Here is a 21,881-nt window from a genome sequence, read left to right as displayed (position 1 = left end):
AACTCTAAAGCCCTCTTTAAAGATTGGTCTGAAAAAAAAAAACCCCCTCCAAAAAAAAAAAAAAAAAAAAAAAAAAAAAAAAAAAAGTACTTCTCTCAAACATATCTGACATATATCAAGAATTCATTGGTGGATGCTGGATTCTGTTTCATTGACTTACATCCTGTCTTCACGGTATGTTTGAAAGCATAAGTCTTCCAACATCTCCAACATCTCCATTTTTTCCTTTTATGTATTCATCCTAATCAATAGCCCCGCTCTGTCCCGAGGCTAAGGGAGGAATACGGCGTGTCTTCTCCCGAGTTCTCACCTTCTCGTGTGCTCTGTTATCAACTTGGATGAGCTCTGTCACCTTAATGCCATTTTAAAATCACTTTCTCCTCTTCTTTTTAATGCCAGCGCTGTGCATAGTTGGCCATCTTTTCTCTGTCCATCACTTGTTCAGATTCTTGTCTCTTGCTTTTACCGAGCTCCTTGCTCCAGCTACTGCAGGGTGAGTTTTATAAACTGTGCAGTTGACCCAGGCACACCACTTCACTGATCTTCCTGCGTCACTTGGCCCCTGTCAGTTTCTCGGTTGTAATGTTTCCGTTACCTGCTTTGCCCTTTGCTTCTCGTTGTCTTCACATAAGCATTTCTTCATTCCTAATTTGAAAACTAGCCTCAAGCCAAAATTGAATTATATTTGAAACCTGTGGCTAGTTAAAGCTTTTCCTCCCAGAAGTTTTCAATTTAAATATATTTTTAAAATCCTTTTTAAGAACATAAAAACCAGAATACCCAATGTGTCACTTGAAAGAGAGCCTCATAGTGACATGGAAAGGGTAGCTCTATAGCTTCTTCCCGAGGGAAACTGCACTGACATTCAAGAGTCCCAGCTGTCCCCATCGACAGCTGTGTGAGTGACAATTACCAGAGAGGAGATGCTCAGTTCCAGTGAGTTTGTAGGTCTCTTGCTTTTTCTTGTTGCTTTCTTCCTGAAAGCACATTTTGGGTGACTGAAGTTGTTAAGCATCATCCAGAGAGACAAAATATTATTATTATTATTATTATTATTATTATTGGTTTTCTTTTTTATTTCTTTTTTTATTAGATATTTTCTTCATTTATAATTCATGTGCTATCCCGAAAGTCCCCTATACCCTCACCCCGCCCTGCTCCCCAACCCACCCATTCCCGCTTCCTGGCCCTGGCATTCCCCTGTACTGTACTGGGGCATATGATCTTTGGAAGACCAAGGACCTCTCCTCCCATTGATGGCTGACTACGCCATCCTCTGCTACATATGCAACTAGACACACGAGCTCCAGGGGTACTGGTTAGTTCATATTGTTGTTCCACCTATAGAGTTGCAGACCCCTTCAGCTCCTTGGGTACTTTCTCTAACTCCTCCACTGGGGGCCCTGTGTTCCATCCAATAGCTGACTGTGAGCATCCACTTCTGTATTTGCCAGGCACTGGCATAGCCTCACAAGAGACAGCTATGTCAGGGTCATGTCAGCAAAATCTTGGTGGCATATGCAATAGTGTCTGCGTTTGGTGGCTGATTATGGTATGGATCTCCGGGTGGGGCAGTCTCTGCATGGTCCTTCCTTCTGTCTCAGCTCCAAACTTTGAGGCAAAATATTATTATACCAGAGCTTCTCGCTGCCTGCAGAGAACACACATCACTACTTCCTGTAGAACCTAGATGCAATCTCAGAACTCTCAGCCGAGTTCTCAGGCAGTCCATGCCGGTTGTTCAGAGCTGGCACTTAGGAATAACGCTCCTGACGGTCCATTGTCTACCCCTGGTGTAAGCTTTCTGAGATCTTTTGGAAACCCACAGAAGTGATGTCTAGAACCACTCCCATATGTGTAACCCATGCCAGCCCCTTGAACACTGGTGATAATTGGCTGAGTTATGAGATGTAAGAGATGAGGTTGGGGTTGGAGCTCAGTGGTAAAGCCCTAGCCTAGCATGTATGAGACTGTGGGTTTAATCCCTAGCAACACAAACTTATGAAAGTTAGATGAGACCTTAAAGATTTTCTGGTTCAAATTAGGGTATGAAGAGTCAGAGAGTCGGGGGGCTTTAGCATGTGAATTGAACTGTTTAAAATGATGCCCTGTGTCTCACATTACACTGTTTAAAATGGTGCCCTGTGTCTTCTACTTAGATGGACCTCTCTGTTTCCCTTCCAGGTGAGAAGATATTCCTGTGCTGTCTGGGCTGAGGTAAAAGGTAAGGCCGTGTTTTCTCTGTGCACTCTGTCCTTCCCCCATGCTCCATCTGCAGCACCAATCTGATGCTGGACACTTGCTTTAAATTGTCACAGGTGGTGACAGACATACACGTTAAGGCATCTTCAGAAAAATATAGACATTCTCATGCCATAGGGTGTGACATATTCAAGCCATTACTGAAGAGTTGGGAGCTCATGAAATTATATAAAGAGCCATGAATGGGACCATCCCTGCTATCAGCCTCCTGTCTCTCCCGTGGCAGTGTCAACTGCCCTTACTGTTTTTCTTCTGTAGCCATGAGACAGGAGAGACGAGCCCTAGACACCCAGATGAGTAACTTCAACGGGAACAAAGTTTTACAGTTTAGAAGAGTTCTTCCTCCTAGCTTGAGTGGCTTTCCATTGGCTGAGTCACCCTGGATTTGCAATAGCGATCAGTCTGTGTTGGGTGTTGTGTGGGTTATGTGGCTTGTTGGGGAGAGAGAGCAGTTGTTCTATCAGAATGACACTGAGAGGAGGAGAAGATTCTAATCAAGGTTAAAGGCACTGGAAAGCTTGTAACAGACCAAAATGAAGAGCTATAGAAGCCTGAGACCCGCTGTTTGGCTTACACCATGCATACACACACACATACACACACACAGGGTCACATACCAATAATGACAATTGAGTTTAATGGTAGATCACACATACAGGGAAAGGCACAAAAGATTGCATCTCCTAGAGTGTGGCGTGGACCATATATGGCTGAATCCCAGCACTTATGGGCAGAGGTTGGAGGATAGTGTCTGTCAGCCTGGGATCCATAGCAAGACTCTGCCTAAAACAGTGTGGTGGGAATTTGTGTCAGCTAGAGACATAGCTACTCATGCTATTTTGTTTAAGAACGTTCTGTGTTATTTGCACAATGAGAAATTACATACTGATGCATCTCTCAGAATCGTCCTCACTGTTAAGTGATGCATAATTATATTAATAAAAATAATTTATTTACAGAATAGAACTATCCTACATCTAGGGGAAAAATAAGACCGAACCCCCAAAGGAATGCAGGGAAAGAACCGAGTTCAAAGGTTGGTTACCACATCCAACTCCAAGGCTGGGGAATCCAAGGGTTGTATATTTTTTTCTTGATCAGATCCAGATGTACAACTCTGCTACATGGAAGATATAATCACTCTCAAACTTTAGTATATGACACCAAATGGCAAAAAGCAGTGCCCTTGAGAGCAGCCACCCCCTGCTGGGTAGATAAAGCCTTGGCTGTCCTGGCAGCAGCTGGGAGCATGTGATCAGTCAGGCTTCCTGACTTGGTCTGCCTGATGGGACAGTATGTCTGTTGGCTCCAGATCTAGGTCTTGCTGACGAGGTATGTGTTTAGAGCCTTCCCTTTCCATGAAGAGTTTTCAAAGGGGTTGGGAAGCTAACTCAGGATTGAGTAATCACGGATCCTTGATTGTCAGGCTCCCATGTAAGGACGTTTGTTTAAAAGCCATAGGCAGCCAGCCAGCGGAATTGATTCCCAGGAATTCCATTAGTTTGTACCTAATTTCAGAAAACTTGTTAAATTTATAACCTCTGACTATAGACCAATTCCTGGGAATAGGCTGAGGAATGCTGCCCACGGGCCACACGTGTCTCCTTTAAGTCCTTACACCCCATCCCTACTTCTGAGCATAGCCTCAGGAGACAACCGCTGTAGTGGTGAGGCGGCGTGACCTCTTTCAGGATTGAGGTGGACGGACTTTACAATGGGTGCTCTGTTTTAGAGGGGCCTTAGCAGGACATGTGGAGGAGGGGCTCAGAGAAGGAGGCTTCTGTTTGTCTGCCTCTCCCCTCATCTTACTTTCCACCTTTTTATCTCTACTCAAACTTACAAGAGTAGAAAAGCTGATTTTGATGCTGGGCCAGGTGAGTTATCTGGCAGCTTGTATCTTAGATTGCCATCTTAACAGAGATGTGTGCTGTGGTCAAGCTCTTTTCTGAAGCAGTTTAATGAAGAGTACAGGAAACAAGCATCCAAAACATCCAAAACCTTCAGTGTGTGCCAGTGCACACCCGGGAGCTCCAGGGACAGAATAGAGTGCGTACAAGGGAAATATAGTTGTGAATAAGATGTGCAAGCTTTCAGACACAGACAAAACTTCTGTGATCTACCCTACTGGAAACTATTGGGTGTGATTGGGAGAGATTCAAAGCAGGCAGAAGAAACGGAAGAGGCCGTAGTTGGTCCTCTGTGATGCATAGGAAGGATTTTGAGAATATCCGAGTGGCTTTTCTAATTGTATTTTTCTCCGCACCCTTAATTTAAGAATTGTTACTGAGAACCTTGGATCCTTACACTTGGGAGGCAGAGGCAGGTCAGTCACTGAGTTTGAAGCCAGCCTAGGCTACGTGGTGAGATGCAGTCTTGAAACCCAAATAATGATCATGCAGCAATACAAACTCTAACCAGGACAACTCCCACTAGGAAATTTGGAGAGGGGTGTGATGCAGGTCCATCCCCTGATCATTTCAGGTCTTTGATGCACAGTGCTCGGCACTCTTCTGGTTTTGCCCAGTGCTGAGTTTTGTTTTTACCTTTTCACAGTGCCATTACTAAGAAGGCTTGATAGCCAGGGAATTGTGTTTGATGTCCAATGCAGAGGCCTGAGAATCCTCACTCCAGCAAGCCCCTGATCACACAGTGTCTTGTAACTTGGCTAGTCCTCAGCCTCCTCTGCCTGGGTTGAGATTCCTCCCAGCCACAAAGTACTGTGAGTCTGTGATCTCTTGAGTCACGGAGATGCTGGCAAGCTATAATCGGGGACCATTCTCCAGACACAGGCATGAAACACAAGGCATTGGTGACTCCCCGCTTCTCTGTCAGCCTGCACACTGCGTGCCTTTCATTTCTATCCACACAGAGCTCAGGCTTCATCCCTGTAGCACAGACAGATAGGTGGCAGAGCCTCCCGGTTCATCTCCCATCACACAAGTTCAGATTTCCCCTCTTTATCCCAGCTTGTGGCCACCTGACCCGCCTCTGAATGCACAACTCATTCTAGTGTTTCCATTGGTGGCTCTTCTAGGGTTCCCTGTTGCTTCCCAGCCTTCTGCCCGAGACCTCTGACACCAGCACCACCCACTGGTTACGACTCTCATTCTTTTCCATTCCTACGGGTATCCGAGCTATTCTCCATCTCTCTCTTTAATGTCTTTGCTCACATATGATCACTTCCACCTGAATGCCCTGTTGGCTCCCTGGGGGAGGGGGGGGGCTGTTTGCTGCAATCCACCGTTCAAGATGGAAACCTAACATCGTCTTCCCGAAGTCTTTCAGAGCTTCTCAGGGTCACCCCTCTGTCTCCTTTTCTTCAGCTGTTCTCCCATGCTGTCGAGCAGGTGGTGATTGTCTATTTCTGTGAGATTTCAAACATTTGGGGAGAATATTGAAAAAACAAAAACAAAAAACTGGACGATTGCCCAGCATGCATTAGATGCTCACATTGAATGCAGTAGGTAGGCAGCCATCAGATTTTTTTTGAATAATGCAGCACAGATTTAATACTTGTCAAGTTAAATAGGCAGGGAAAATTTGCAAGCTACAAGCCTAAGGTGAGCACACGGGTACCGGAGTCAGCCTGCTGGATCCAGGGATCTGTGGCTTCAGTCAGCTGAAGGCTGAGATATTTTGGAAAGCAGCGGCTGCTGTACTGACCGTGGGAGGGCTTTTCCCCTTGTCCTTATTCTTCAAACAACATAGTATGTCAGCTATTTGCATAGCATTACATTGTTTTCACCATTCTAAGTAATCCGGAGACAGCAATGTCACAACACATTTTAAGTGGGACTTTACTATTGAAAATTTCTGTTTTCTTCGGGGAGGGTTTTCTGGAACTAATCCCCTAGGGATACTGGTAGAATTTCTGTCTCTCTGTCTCCCTCTGTCTCTGTCTCTGTTTCTCTCTAAAGGTTTCCCTAGGGATTTGGAGGATCTCTCTCTGTCTCTCTCTGTCTCTCTGTCTCTGTCTCTCTGTCACTCTCTCCCTCTCCTCCCCCACATTCACCTTTATCTGGTTAGTCAGTCAAAGACTGTTCTAAGTGACGCTGTGGAGAATGCACTCTGAGGATGCAGCCTTCAGCAAGGAGATTCTTCCAATAAGCCTGTCACACAAACCCTTGAACTTGGGTCTACAGGTCAGAATTTAGGTCTTGAAGATCCTAGGGGTGGGCCATGTTTGACACTGGAAATATTCTGCTAGCTTTGAAAAGCCACATAGCAAGGAATGCCGGTGGCCGGCAGGAGCTCAGAGACAGACCTCGCTGATAGCTCATAAGGAAATGTGGACCAAGTTCTGCAACTTCAAGGGACTGAATTAAGCTGACAGTGGGGACAAACTCTGGAGCACTCTTCCCCAGAGCCATTGGATGGGAGGGTGAGCCACTAACACGCTGAGTCCAGCCCGGTGATGGTGGTGAGCAGAGAACCTGTCACAGGAACCACATCAGGACTGAGCTAATGGGTGGGCTTGTAGCTGAGCAGTGTGTTGGTTACAATAAAATGAATTCAGCATTGCTGCTGCTTTATCAAACATTACCTCTGAATCTATCGCCTCCTTTGCCCCGCTTTTCTGTGTTGCCCATGGTGGAGAAGTCAGATAAGAATAACACAGAAAGGGCTGGAGAGATGGCTCAGTCGTTAAGAGCACTGACTGCTCTTCCAAAGGTCCTGAGTTCAAATCCCAGCAACCACATGGTGGCTCACAACCATCTGCAATGTGATCTGACGCCCTCGTCCGGTGTGTCTGAAGACAACTACAGTGTACTCATATACATAAAATAAACTAATCTTTAAAATAAAAAAGAATAACAGGAAAAAAGAATACACTAAATCATTACTTATTCTTCTGTGTTCAAATGAATGTACCAACTGCTCTCTGGATGTGTCCTAAGCCAGACTGAATCATGATGGCGTTAATTTATTTCTACCATTGGATGGCAACAGTTGCTTTCAGGAAATGACCAGACCTGTGTACATAATGCCCACACCCAGAGGAAGTCGTCAAGATTGTCACAGGGTCTAACTTCCTCTTCAGCACCTGTGGTCTTTCTATCAGTAAAAGATTAAAGAGAAGCTGGGTTTGCTCCCAAGCAGAGTCTCTGCAGAGAGGAGGCTATCGTTCAAGTGTATTTACTTTCTCTAAGAATGACTAACAGCACATGAGTTTCTAAGAGAATATTCTGCAGATGATTCACAGGGAAAATAAAAGGCCCCACAGCATGAGACTGGAAGGGAGGGGAGCCTGAGAATGGCAAGACCATAAAAAGCCTATCTTTCAGAGTGGCCACTTGTAAATTTTATTAGGCATTCACAGAGGAAGAAACTGTACAGCCACACCCATGAGCGCTGCTGTAGACTTTGAGGTTGTATGAATAGCAAACCAAAAGACCTGTAGCCAAGGACTGGAAACCCGTGCTGGGAGCCAAAATCTAAAGATGCTATGCAAAATAAAGGGCACTTTCTTATTTCTTTTACATCTGTGTATGTGCCGATGTCTGTGTGAGTGAATGCCATATAGGAGCAGCTCCTTCAGAGGCCAGAACGGAGTGTCAGGTCCTCTGGAGCTGTCGTTACAGGTGGTCCTGAGCTGCTGGTTAGCAGGGGTTCTGGGAACTGAATTCCACTATTCGAGAAGAGCAGCCCATGCTCTTAACCTCTGAGTCATTTGTCTCACCAGCCTAAAGGTTCCTTTTTTAACACTGAGTTTCAATAGTAATGTCTAGCGCAAGGGATAGCATGGCTCACTGCGGAGGTGGGTGCTGCTGGTGGATGGGTCAGGGGAAAGTCGGCGTCCTCAGCTCCTATTTGCTTCTGTCTTGCTGCAGTGTGAGGGGTGTCAGTATCTTCCCACCTGTATAAAGCATGTCAGCGGAGTCACACAATTTCCGTCTAAGTCAGATAAACAACTGCCAGCGACCTTTGTGAGACCTGGAAGAGAAGGCTAGGGCTGAACAATAAACAAGGACTTTGTACAAAGAGGGTGCCACCATTCTGAAGGTAGCTTGAAGTCAAGGCCAGCCCAAGTGATGGCTTGGCTCTCATGCATAGCAACAGTGACAGCGTCTCTAATGAGTCAGTGTGGAGCATGAGGGACCCTGGATGTCTCCCCTTTTCTCCTCTCACAGACTCACTCATTGGCCAAGGAAGTGGGGCAGAAAGCAGTGTATTTTGACTTCCACTAACAATTAACAGTACCGCTGTGGACAGAGTGTGCGATATGAGGGCCGTAGTTAGGCTTTGGAATGGGCTAGAGAACAATGCAAAACCGACATCAGCTAGCTAAGGAGTAACTCCTGATGAGCAAATCCACAGCTCACACAGCATGGACTCCAGTCCACGGTCCTTCAGTTCAGCATTTTCATTCATCAAAGACTAAAGTGTGGAGGAAATACGTGAGGAAAATACTGATAACAAAAACTGGAGAAGAAGTGTTAGCTGCACGAAGTACTCAGAGCATAAAAGCACCAGAATCTCTTTAACCCCTGTATCTCCAATGCTATGTTCCCTCCTTGTCTCTGTCTCTGTTCCTCTGTGTTGTCTCTCTGTCTCTCTCTCTGCTTTTGTTTGTTTGTTTTGTTTTGAGACAAGGTTTCTCTGTGTAACCCTTGTTGTCTGGAACTTGCTCTGTAGAGCAGACTGACCTTGAACTTAGTACTCTTTCTGTCTCTGCCTCCTGAGAGCTGGGGTCATTTTCTCTTAAAAACCAAAGCCTCACTGATTGAGCAAACGATGCTTTTTAGCTATTGTAGTAGTTTTGTGTCTATAAAATACACGCTTTCAAGTGTGGTTGCCTATAAGACTCCCACTTTAATCAATATAACCAGAAAATTCTCACCCACTTTAAGATTATATAAATATATTTAACAACATTTTCCAGTTCTTTCATATTTCAGCATATCTCTTTAATCTACCTGAATTTGATTTTGATGAGTGGAATCAGCTGTAGTGATTAAAATCACTTTATTCTAATCAGCCATTTTTCCTCCTTTCTAGATATAGGTCATTTAACAGCTCATTCAGTTATTTGAAAGTTACAAAACGATAGTCACAAAAGGTGACAGTAGCTGACATTTGCCATGCTGACGTGGTACTATGTGGCAAATCGTTATTTCTCACAGTAACCCTGGAAGGTGGGTGCTCTTGTTAGGATTTTCAAGCGCTTAGAGCATCCCTCAGTGTGGGAACTGAAACAGGCAATGGCCAATGCACTGGTTTGAAGTCCCACTGCTAGAGAGGGACGGTGTGGAGATAGGACGTGAACACCCTCATTCCAGTTTTCAACTTTTGAGATGGCTTCATGGGGCTGGGTTTGTTCCTGTGCACTGTATTTTGTTCTACCATATTCTTTCCTATGCTAATAGACCATCGCCTTGATGTCTGATAATCAAGTCTTTTCATATAAAATATACAAGTAAATTCCAATTTCTTCACTAGTCTCTTTCCATTTGATAATTTCGAATCCTAAAATGCCAAGGCCCTCTTCTTCTGAATATGAAAAGTATAATTTTTCTTTTATTATAATTTTGAGATAGGGTCTTACTGTGCAACCCAGGTTGACCTCATGATCCTCCTTCCTTGACTTCTTAAGTGCTGGGATTATAGGTGTATATACCATATAGCTGGTCAATCCATGGTTTTCTAGAAAGTCTTGGGGTAACACTTTTTGAGACAGTGGATTTTCCTTGACTATTAAAAGTGGTGTGTTCCATGTCTGTGCTTGCAGGTGCCCTGGACCCCACAGGGTTTCCACTGGAACTAAATTGCTCTTAAATGGGTTATAGATATCTGAGCCAGGCTTAATTGCTCTGTGCCTCTGACTCTCCCCTGTGAAGAAGGGAATATAAACACTTCTTAGCAGATGCACGAGTTAATTTTTCATCATGACAACACAGCTTAGGCGAGTAAGAGATGTGACTGGGCTCACAGTTCCAGGGGAGTCTGTGTAGAGTCAGCCAGCTCCATTGCTCTGGCTTGAATGAGGTGGCTCACCATTGCTGGGGCAGGCTCATCCCACAGTGGCCAGGAAATGAAGAGAGGGAAGCAAGCCCAAGCCAGCCAGCTTCTTCTGCTGCTGTTCACCCAAACCCTTGGCTTATTGAATAATGGTGACCATATACAGGGTGGGTTTTCCCTCTCTCACAGACACACCCTGGAGTATACTTTCCAAACCTCCCAGGTATCCCTCAACACAACCGAATTGGCATTCCAAGTTAACTGCCACAGGAGCCTGAGTTAGCTTGTGAGATGCTTACAACAGTGTGTGCCACTCAGACTGGTAAATGCGTGTTTTCTAATAAAAATCACTGCTTTTGGTGGAGACGTGAAACTCCAAATAAAGTCTCTTGGACCAAATGTGCAAACACAAATGTGGGTGGTTTTCAATTTGTAATCAGGGATGGCCCTGAAATTGTCATGTGGTGTTTCCTACATAGGACACATGTTCTGAGGACTTTCACATGGACTTTGAGAGCCCGTGGGACAGATAAGAGTGCTACTATCCTGCTGATAATGTAGTGAAAACAGAGGTTTTATAATTTATAAAATTTATATGTAACTACTGGAACTGACTAACATTTTTGAAGCCTGCATTCCAATGATGGCAGGATGACTTCTTCCATCAGCAAGGAAGTGACCCATAAAAGTCTGTCAAAGTGACCGGAGTGAGGATCTATCTGTACACAGCGCGCCTCATGTAGCTTTGGTGTGTCCACAAGTTTGGGTTCTTTTTTTTCTCCCTTGTAACTTTAATATGATCTGGTTTTATGCTTCCTTGATAGAAATACTTTGAAACTGTGGTTTCCTGAGGCCTGAGATCCATAGGAGCTGTTGGGGACGCAGGGGCTCTGTGGAGTCATTCTTGGGATTCTTTGTTAAGTGAAGCCCAACTTCAGATTAAAACAGAATGTGCGCAGTTGGATGTGGCTCTCCCGGGAGGGCCGTGACTGGACATGGTGATGGGATGTGGTGATGGGACGTGCTGTGGGCTCATCATGTGGTCTCTTCCCACAGACTCATCGCTCACAGCGCAGCAGATGGTGGGTGTTGGACTGGGCTCCGTGGCTTTTGTGACCATCCTTGCATTCCTCTCCTTCTCAGCAGTGTGGTATGTGAGACTGTCACTTTTGAAGAATGAGTGGAATTGGGGGGAGGCTGGGGTAGGAGTCATGCAGAACAGCTGGGCATGAGGGAGGGTCGGGGCTCAGGCAGCAAGGAGACAGTGTGACTGACCCTGCAGCTGAGAGTAGGAAAAGCTGGAATAGTGATGACCGCCCCATCAGTCCAGCAGGAAGGCTGGTCTCCTGTGTGGCCTCCCTGCCTGGGCCCTGTGGACCTGGGTATGAGCCACACATGGGGAAACAGCAGGGTGTGCAGTGTTTGTGCCCTCTCTCCCCTGTCTCTGTCTAGATGGCTCAGCCTGGGAAGACTGACTTGATGATGCACAGATGTTCTGACAGCTTCTCAGGCCCATCTGTGGTATGGCTCCCATCCTAAGCCCTTGTGTGGGGCTGAAACTTTCTCCAACCCAGCATGACCTCATTCCTGAATTCAAGATGATAGCCATCTCTGTGGAATCTTAAAACTTGGGAGCAGTTTATGTGTGTTTCGTGCTTTCTGGATCAGTTGTATATCCGTGACCTCAAGACTCATGTCCAATGTAACACCACAGGCCACAGACCCTGTGAGTCAGCCCCTGTTTACACTGGATGTGGACAGGCCACAGACCCTGTGACTCAGGTCCCATAGACATTGGGTGTTGAACCTCCGCCTCTTCCTTTAATTAGTTCATCTACTAACTAGTTCAGGATCTGTTCTCCTCAATAGGTAATGAGATGGGCTTAAGTCTGGGCTGGAATTGATGAAGGAGATCACCAGATAAAGAACACTGATATGAATAAATGTTTCAAGCATTTTAGGATTAGCCCCTGGCCTATACCAGAAAGTACAATAGCCTGGCTACTCTCTCAGGTTCCCTTCGTGGCTTTGATATAATTCCTGTCGTTTGTGTGAGACCAAAAGTGATGTCTGCTTTCCAGAAAAACCCATTCTGTAATTTCTTCCTCATTCTTCTTTTTTGTCCACATTTTCTTACTCACTTTCTATAAAATTGTTCTGTGCCTCCCTTGAGCTATTTGGGTTTTGTGGTAATGTAGGAACAGTGGACTGAAGCAGCATCCAGCGCATGGTCAGCATCTACATGAGCTTTAGGAATTAGGAAGAACGGTGAATAACATACCCTACGCACATCCCAGTAACCATGACTGAAACTGTGTTCATATAGCCCATGAAACATCAGCTATAGGCCAGGCTGGCTTACTGTCCATGTGGATATACAGGTAGAGTGTATTAAGTTTGACTTTTAAAACCCTTGGGTATTCTTCAACTTTTTCTCTTAAGACAGCTCAACTCCAAGGTTGTGAGTTTTCTCTTCTCCCCCCTCCCTTGCTAGACATACACAAGAGCATGGGAAATAAAGGGGTGTGGTTACAACCTCAGGGTGGAACACAGAAGAGTGTGGATCTAGAACTGTGCACCAGCAGGGTCATGGCTGGGGTGTTTTCTGCTTGCTTGTGGGGTGTTTGTTGGGAACCTGGTGCTATAATATAAATGTGATTTGTCTCCACAAAACTCTTGGTGAAATTTGATTGGGGTGAGACTTTTACAAGCTGAATTGAGTGTCAGGAGGCACTGGTTCCTTCCTGATGGGACTGGCTTAGTTACCACAAAGCATGTGGTACTCCTGAGTCCAGCCCTCCTTCTGCGTTCACTAAGCTGTGAAGCATCGAGACCCTCATCAGAAGTCAAGAAGATGCCTGTGTCATGCTTCCCAGACTCCTGAATCATGAGCCCAAGCTATCAGTTTCTTTTTTCTTTTGAAATCACTGATATTTACCTACTCAAATACCATCAAACTGTCCATAAAGCCGTTCCAACATGGTGGGGTTTGGGTAAGTGTTCTTTCTGCTCAACTGGGAAAAAAGTGTTCTACTCAACTGCAGAGGGAGGCAGTGTTCTCGATGGCAGCTGCCGGTCCTTGCTAGTAAGAGAGTGTTCTGTCCTTTGAGTAGCTAACCATAGATAGCAATTTAGGACCAATATTTCTACAGCTCTCTAATTTTGCATTCTAGAATAACTGTCCAAGATGCCCACATGGGGACTTAACATAATTACCACTGAAAGGAAGAAATCTCACTTGTTTAATATATATATATATATATCAACTTGGATTCAATAACTGGTGAAACGTTAAGTAGACTATCAGCCTGAACAGTGTAGAAATAAATGCAAAAGGAGTTCATCCACAGCTGCAAAAATAGCGACCACGCAAACGTCATTTCCTCTGATTGTTCCAATTGCGATGCGGAGCTGCTCTGGGCACACACCCAACAGGAGCAGGTGGTATTTGCAAGAACCTCAATTCATTTTCCTGCCGTTCTTCTTAAATGGTTTTCCCACAGTGTGAAGAACGTGTTTTTACATGATAATACCTTCTCCCCTCCTTACCTTGACTCCCAATCAACGTGTAGAATGACTCTTAGGAAACTTACTGGTGTCCTGGGAAAATTGCAGTCAAAAACCTGAGACAAAGGACCCTCCATAGACCACGGTGCTAATCTGGATTGGGAGGCCCAGTCACCAAAGCTAGATCTGGAGCCAGAGTGATGGAGCAGTCTGAAGACTGAGATGGAGTCCTGGGACCCATGCACTGGAAGGAGAGAGCTGATTTCTGCATGTTGTCCTCAGAATGCCGCTTGTGTTCTGTGGTGTGAACGTCTCTCTCTCTCTCTCTCTCTCTCTCTCTCTCTCTCTCTCTCTCTCTCTCTCTCTCNCACACACACACACACACACACACACACACACACACACTAAGGATAAATGTAATTTTAAAAATATAGCTCGATCCTACTGTGGGGGTGGTGAGAGGTTCTTTCCAACCTTGGGGACCATTTTGATCCAGCTTTGAATTATCTTCAAATTGGAAATTGGAATTGAAGTGTTGCTCAGTCATGGAACACACTTGCTTGTGCAACAGGCATGTCTTTCATTCTGTCTTTGCAAGGTTCTGTGTGGTAGGAATGTCAAGGGGTTTTGGTCCCAATTTTAAAGGAAGAAATGGGTGGTGGTGATGGCACATGCCTTTAGTCTCAGCACTTGGGAGGCAGAGGCAATCAGATCTACAGAGCCAGTTCCAGGCCAGGGCTACAAAGAAACCCTGTCTCAAAATAATAAAAATAAAGACGAGAGAGAGAGAGAGAGAGGGGGGGGGAGAGAGAGAAGAAGAAGGAGGAGGAGGAGGAGGAGGAGGAGGAAGAGGAGGAGGAAGGAGAAGAAGAAGGGAGGGTAGGAGAGGAGAGAAAAGGTGGGCACTTAGAGAGGGAGACAGGGACGGAGAAACTGGTGCCGGCAGATTTGTGACTTGAGTCTTGCCAGCCTTTGCATTAACCACCGAGACTATCTGTAGAATGTATCTTTGGTTTTGGAAAAGCCATGTTTTTATATTTCCAAATAACATCATGTCATCTTTAAACTATATCACTATAAGTCTCTGTATTACCTAGAGGATTCTCAGTGCCTCTCCTTTGACTGCTCAGTACCATCTATCACTTCTAGAAGGAGCCACAAACAACCAAGTAAAGGAATAGAGACCGATTAGGGAAAACGGAGTAGTGTTTCCTAAGACCTAGAATTGCTGCATTTGGGGTAGACCCAGAGCAATGTGTTTATCTTGAAATTTGTGGCAGCTTAGAATAAAGTTAATGGTTAAATTGATTTAAATTGATCAGTGAACCCTTTTGATTGCTAAACTCTCATTCTGATTTTCAAAATATTTTACTTTTGTATTTTCTTCTCAGGAGAAAAAAAACCAAAACCAACCAAACAAACAAACAAAAAAACCAACCAATCCACTGGCATAGCAGTCTAAGGACCTTTTGTCTATGACAGTCATTGCCTAAGGCCAGGCATTTGTTTCTAAAGGGAGGGAGGGTGTGGTTTTTGTGTTCAAGTTTATACAGTGATACGATAAAGTAAGTAATTTAAAAAGATTTGTTTTATGTGTATGATTTTTTAAAAAAGATTTACTTATTTATTTTATGTATATGAGTACACTGTCACTGTCTTCAGACACACCAGAAGGCATCAGATCCCATTACAGATGGTTGGGAGACACTATGTGGTTGCTGGGAATTGAACTCAGGATCTCTGGAAGAGCAGTCGGTGCTCTTAACCGCCTAGCCATCTCTCCAGCCTGTGTATAAGTATTTTACACACATGTAGAAAACAGCATTACATCCCCCGAAATTGAAGCTATGGATGGCTGTGAGCCGCCTTGTGGGCTCTGGGAACTGTATTTGGGTCCTCTGCAATAGCAGTAAGTGCTCCAACCCTCACCAACTTTACAGCCACCGCAAACCCACTTTTGAAAGCATTGCATGCAGCTATTACTTAGACTAAATTCACAGGCATAGGCTGTTGGAATGAAAACTCTGTATTTTACATTGAACTATATACATCGCTGGTGAGGTTCCGTGAAGAAGTCGGGCGGGCCATGCTTTCACCGGTAGAAAGCCTCAACTCCAGCAGCTCGTACTGATTCTGCTCACTGCCGTGCCTCTGGTAGGTGGAAAGTGATGTTTTAATGTTTTGCATGCACGTCTCTTGAGAGTTTCCCGTGTTGGCCTTTTGTAGTTTGGTGTCTGAGAACTATTGCCTTTTCTCTCTGTAAGATACATTTCTTTTATTAATCAAACAAGCTCTTTAGAGAGCTGCAGAGTGGCCCAGTGGTTAAGAGCACACACGGCTCCTGCAAAGGCCCAGCACTCACGGCTTGTGGTTCACAATAACCTGTAACTCCAAATCCAGGGGAACCCAGTGCCTCTGGTCTCCATGAAAACCTGCTCTCATGTGGACTGCCCTCTCCCCACAAACATTTTTTCCCCCAAAAAGCTCTTGTGATCATTGTGATTTTAATGCTTACCTGCCATATATTTTATTTGTATTTTTCTATTGTATCATTATTTGTTTATTTATTACTATTATTATTTTTTTTTTCGAGACAGGGTTTCTCTGTGTAGCCCTGGCTGTCCTGGAACTCACTTTGTAGACCAGGCTGGCCTCAAACTCAGAAGTCCGCCTGCCTCTGCCTCCCAAATGCTGGGATTAAAGGCCACCACTGCCCGGCTAGTGTATCATTTTTAGAAAGGACAGTTGTGATGGTTTGAATATGCTTCGCCCTAGTAGGAGGTGTGGCCTGGTTGGAATAGGTGTGTGACCTTGTTGAAGGAAGTGTGTCACTGTGGGAGTGGGATTTGAGACCCTCCTCCTAGCTGCCTGGAAGCCAGTATTCTGCTAGCAGCCTTCAGATGAAGACATAGAACTCTGAGCTCCTCCTGTGCTATGCCTGCCTGGATGCTGCCATGCTCCCACCTTGATGGTAATGGACTGAACCTCTGAACCTGTAAGCCAGCCCCAATTAAATGTTGTCCTTATAAGAGTTGTCTTGATCATGGTGTCTGTTCACAGCAGTAAAACCTAAGAGAACAATACTGTTTTAAAACTATTTGTGTTATTTGTCACACAAAACCTTCATATTTTCGGGGCGTGATGGTGCACAACTTTAATCCCAGCACTCGGGAGGCAGAGGCAGGTGGATTTCTGAGTTCGAGACCAGCCAGGTCTACAAAGTGAGTTCCAGGACAGCCAGGGCTATACAGAGAAACCCTGTCTCGGAACCCGCCCCCCCCACCCCCCAAATACTAAGTGCCAGCCTTTTTCTGATACTCTCCAGAATGTTCTCAGGGTTTTTAGAAACAGATTTATTCATGTATAGGTATTTATTGTACATAAGCTGAAATTTTGCTCAAGTTCTCCTTTTTTTTACTGTCTATACATGAAAGCAAACATGCAACACTTTTTTTTTTTCTGATTCTGGTTTGATTTGCTTAGCATGATAACCTTCATTTCCATTCATTCTCTTACAAAGGACACTGTAGTCTTCTTAATTTCAGGACAACACTTTATTATGTGCCTCCACCTCTGACTTCTTTTCCATTCACCCAGCCCTCACATGGTCCTTTGACTTGTAAGCATCACTTTCAAAAATTAATAATAAGATGTCTTCTCTCCTTTTTCAAGCCAGGAAATGCTGCTTATTTACTGGTAATACTGCTCTTTAGAGGCTGTGGAGAAAATAGGAACGCATTGTTAGTGGGAGTAAAAGATACAACTTTCAGGAAAGGTAATTTAGCAATATTTATATAATTCCACATGCCTTTGGCCATCTAACCAGAAGTTTCGACGTGGGACCTGCCCTGTGGACTGATCTTCACAGGTTCAAAATAAGCATTTTCTTACTTCTTCAAACTTTTAATAGAAAAACTTACCCACAATTCAAATGTCTCTGGGGAAGAAACTAGTGGAATCAGTTGTGGTGCTTCTACATATACAATGACATATTATGCTGCAGTTAAAAAAAGACACAAAAAAGTCTAAGCACTGATACAGAGATCTCCAAGATGTATCGTTTTAATGGGAAAAACAAGACACAATTGTATGTATGATATTCTACCTTTTGAATAAAAAAGAGACTGAATAAAATATTAAGTTCTATAGTTATGTCTTAGTTTTTGCTAGTGTATGCCCTAAGCAATGTTTGCATAAGTAATCTGTCAAAGTATTTTTCCAAACAAACAAAACCAAGCTTTTTAAGAAAGCGTCTATTTTCAGATGTTAATTTAAACCTTACACACACACAGACACACACCATATACTTTTTTTTCTTTTTACACGGTGAGTCAGAGGTCTTACCATGTAACCTTACTTGGCTTGGAATTTTTGTTCTAACCAAGCTGACCACAGACTTACAGAGATCTCCCTGCCTCTGCCTCCCATGTGCTGGGATTAAAGGCATACACCACCACTGCCTGGTAACTCTTAATGGCTTTTCTGCATCTTTGGGAAGGAGATTTGGGGGTGTGCTGAGAACAAAGAGTCTACCACATTATTCGCCTCTCATTTCCTGGGAATCCAAGAATGTCCCTCTGCTCTGGATGTCACAGATGACATGGAGACACAGGCTGGGTGGTGCTGTCTTCTGGGGGTCGGGGACTGACTTGGAAAGACCTCTGTGCTTGTTGAGTTTGCTGGCAGACTTCATTTCCCTGTGCCTGTATAGATGGAGCCTCCAACATTCTGCTGGCTGTCACCTGGAGGCTGACCTCATGACCTACACACCTCTCCAGATTCTGGAAGCCACCTGCTGGTGGCCGTGTAGACTTCTGTAACCTGACTGATTATGTCATCAAGTCAGAAAGGAGACCCTCTGAGGCCATCTTGCCTCTTTAAAAGGGCTTTCATTGGAATCAAAGTCAGGTCCCCTGAGACCCTGGTAAGCCTCCTCTTCAACTAACTGAATATGAGCTAATTGGGAACCTCAATTACATCTGAAAAAAAAAATCCCTTCGTTTGCCAAATTCTGTGAGTTAGAGGCAAGTCACACTCAAGGGAGATTTTATGTAAAAGCTGTGCACTCCAGGGGACAGGGTTTGTGACGGTCATCTTCCAACTCTGCCTATAAACTGCATGAGAATCAGTTTTAAACTTCCCATTTTACTGTATGATTTTTCTGAGTCCTTTTGGCAGAATGGCTTGATTTTGCAGGCTTAATTCTACTTTAGCAGGGGGGCAGTTGCCAAAGCTGTTGGTTGTAGAGATGGCCAATAACCATCACATGCTAGGTGTGTGAAGTGACTTTGTTACCTCTGACCAGATGAATTCACTTCGGCGTCACCCATTTGGGAGAGGGAATGGGCACCATTTCTTTGGGTCGTGGGCACGGGCGCTATCCCCTAGCGTTTGAGTCAGGATCCGGGATCTCAGAGCTCTACAGACTGGGGAGAGCCTAGTGTATGGCACCGAGGAGCTCGTTCTCGCCCAGAACCCCAGGGAGGTATCTTGAGTCAGGGGCTTGACCCACCAATCAGCTTTAAGCACATCGAACCTTTGAGCGGACACTGGCTGCTCTAGAGCCCACGTGCTATCGGATGCAGATTCCTCCTTAACTCTGGCTCCCAGCTCTCTGGAGCAACAAGATCCTGGCCATTGCTGTTAGCCTTCTGTCTAAGCTCCTCCCCACAGTTACCTGGCAACAGTCAGGTAGACCTGGCCCACTATGAAAGAGGCGGCTTCTCTCTCTCTCTCTCTCTCTCTCTCTCTCTCTCTCCTCTCTCTCTCTCTCTCTCTTCTTGCTCTCTTGCTCCGCCCCTCTCCCAATCCTCTCCAATGTGGTCATGACTAGCTTCTACTTCTCTACTCTCCCTCTCTCTGCCTCTACTACCCTCTTAACTCCCCTCCCCATGCCCTGAATAAACTCTATTCCATACTATATCATCATGTGGCTGGTCCCTCAGGGGAAGGCCCACTGAGGCACCCTCTTCACCCATACCTCACCACCCCATAGAACATATTCTTTTTTTTTTCTTTCTTTCCTCCTCTCTCTCTCTCTCTCTCTCTCTCTCTCTCTCTCTCTCTTTCTTTCTTTCTTTTTTTTTTTTCTAGACAGGACTTCTCTGTATAACCCTGGCTGTCCTGGAACTCACTCTGTAGACCAGGCTGGCCTTGAACTCAGAAATCCGCTTGTCTCTGCCTCCCAAGTGCTGGAATTAAAGGCGTGCACCACCATGCCTGACAGAATGTGTTTTTATACCTCTTTATCTTCTTATAAACACATCAATTGCTGTATGTAGTTAGACTGAGGTGGGGGAGGGAGAGCACAAGGTCATGAATACCACTGTCCAAGAGCACTGTGACTTCCAGGGAAGGATGGGCCCAGTGACTTGAGAGGCTTGGTTCTAAGCCCAGAGTGAACTACACTGTCTGGTGTGGACACTGTGTGTGGAGCTGTCACAGAGGTGAATCAGCATTGGGGAGCAGCACGTAAGGTTCAGTGTCCTGAGGGTGTCACACTGTCCACTGCCTAAAGGAGGGCGGCACCTATGGGAGGAGAACTATTATCATGTGGCCATAGCAGAGGCCAACAGAAAACAGAGGATGGTCCTCTGAGCGGGACATCCTGGCTACAGGATGAAGGGCAGGCGTCCACACACATACGTGAAGTCCTACAAGAGAATGTATGTGGCTGACAGTCTTGAAAACTAACCGATGTCCCTCGTCCTTGTCTCCTGAGGCTTGGAGCTGCTTCCTAAGGCTGGCTTTGCTTCCTGTGATTTTGCACTGATGAATCTTTTTATTTCTATGCATGCGGCAAGCTGACTCATGTTCATGTGGTCTGAAGGCTGGTCTGAGCTTGGTGCAGCTGAAACAGTTCCCAGCATTAGACAGAGACTGGAGGGACCCCACCAAGGCAAAGAGACCGATCCCCATCCTGATCTGCAAATGGCCCACTTCCTCATCTCTTCCTGTGACACGTCTCTTATGTGGGCCATTTTACTCCCTCGTTTCATTAAAAATAGCTTTTTTAAAAAAATATTTTATGTGTCTGAGTGTTTGGCTTGCATGTGTGTGTGTGTATGTATGTGTGTGTACCACCTGTGTGCCTGGAAGTCCGTATTGTTCAGAAGAGGGCATCAGATCTACCTGACAGTGGATGGTTATGTTGCTTATACCATGTGGATGCTGGGAATTAAACTTCGGTTCTCTGCTAGAACAGCCAGCACTTTACTCACTAGGATTCTGTCGCATCTGCTCTCGACCAGCAAGAACAATACGACCACCAGTCCTTCTAACAGCAGTTTATTCAGCAAACTTCAGTCTTCATCTCTCTCGCTTCAACTTTATCCTTCCACTCTATCTCTCTCTCTAACCCGGGCCTCTCACTCTTATATACTCTCAGCCCCCATCCACTCCCGGCAGGCCACGTCACCTCACCAGGTACTCAGCTTCAGCTAATCCGGGCGGCGGGCGCATGTCTCCACCAAATATGGATTCGCCAGTAACATGGTGTACCTGTGCAGCTCTCACGATGGTTGTGGCTTATTTTCAGGTGTATGAGGAAGTCAGGTGCAAGTCATAAGACTTAGTTGCAGTCCCGGGCGCCATCTTGGGACTGCTGCCACACCCGCTCCTCACAGGATTCTTCTCCAGCCTCCCTTTCCCTCATTTCTGCATACAACTGTCTGCTTCTCCTGCAACTCAGAAGTTGCTACCACCCCACCTCACCTCTGTAGGCTTCTGTAGGGAGTTCCTTCAGGTGCAGCGCTGGAACCTGCCCTGGAGTCCTGCTGAAGGGTCTGTGAGATTAGGCTTCTCACTGTAGCAGATGAAAGAAAGGAAGTAAGGGGAAGAAGCAATCTGCCTGGCATGGGACATGTGGTCGTTTGAATGACAATGACCCCCATAGGCTCATATATTTGAGTGCTTATTCCTACTTAGTGGAATGGTTTGCAAAGGATTAGGAGGTGTGATCTTATTGGAGGAGGTGTATCAAAAAGATGGCCTTTGAGATTTCAAAAAATACCTGCAGTTAGTACTCTGTCCATCTGTCTGTCTGTCTGTCTGTCTCTCTGCTTGGTGCCTGTGGATCAGGATGTCAGCTTTCAACAACTATCCTGCCACCATGCCCGCCTGCTTGCTGCCGTGATTATCATGGATTCCAGCTC

The 21,881-nt window shown here is 45.3% G+C and overlaps 1 protein-coding gene and 1 long non-coding RNA gene across 2 annotated transcripts in view; one reads left to right on the top strand and one right to left on the bottom strand.

The window, feature by feature from the left end:
- Susd1 (sushi domain containing 1) overlaps positions 1–14,032 on the top strand; it is a 124,754-nt gene extending 110,722 nt beyond the window's left edge. Inside the window, exons 15-17 of the mRNA XM_021160589.2 lie at positions 2,185–2,224; positions 11,278–11,371; positions 11,674–14,032. Coding sequence (XP_021016248.1) covers positions 2,185–2,224; positions 11,278–11,371; position 11,674 — 135 coding nt within the window. The 3' untranslated portion in view covers positions 11,675–14,032. The remainder of the gene's footprint in view (positions 1–2,184; positions 2,225–11,277; positions 11,372–11,673) is intronic.
- A 3,353-nt stretch (positions 14,033–17,385) lies between these two features.
- Positions 17,386–21,525, bottom strand: LOC110292110. Its single transcript, XR_002377655.2, has 3 exons — positions 21,442–21,525; positions 17,649–17,725; positions 17,386–17,444 (listed from the first exon to the last, which is right to left on the bottom strand). It is a non-coding gene; the product is annotated as an uncharacterized LOC110292110 (long non-coding RNA).
- Between the last annotated feature and the right edge of the window lie 356 nt (positions 21,526–21,881).

The sequence above is a fragment of the Mus caroli genome, chromosome 4 (assembly GCF_900094665.2).
Source record: "Mus caroli chromosome 4, CAROLI_EIJ_v1.1, whole genome shotgun sequence".
In the NCBI taxonomy this organism is placed as follows: domain Eukaryota; kingdom Metazoa; phylum Chordata; class Mammalia; order Rodentia; family Muridae; genus Mus; species Mus caroli.
The sequence above is the reverse complement of the archived record's forward strand: the minus strand, read 5'-3'. Positions and strand labels throughout refer to the sequence as shown.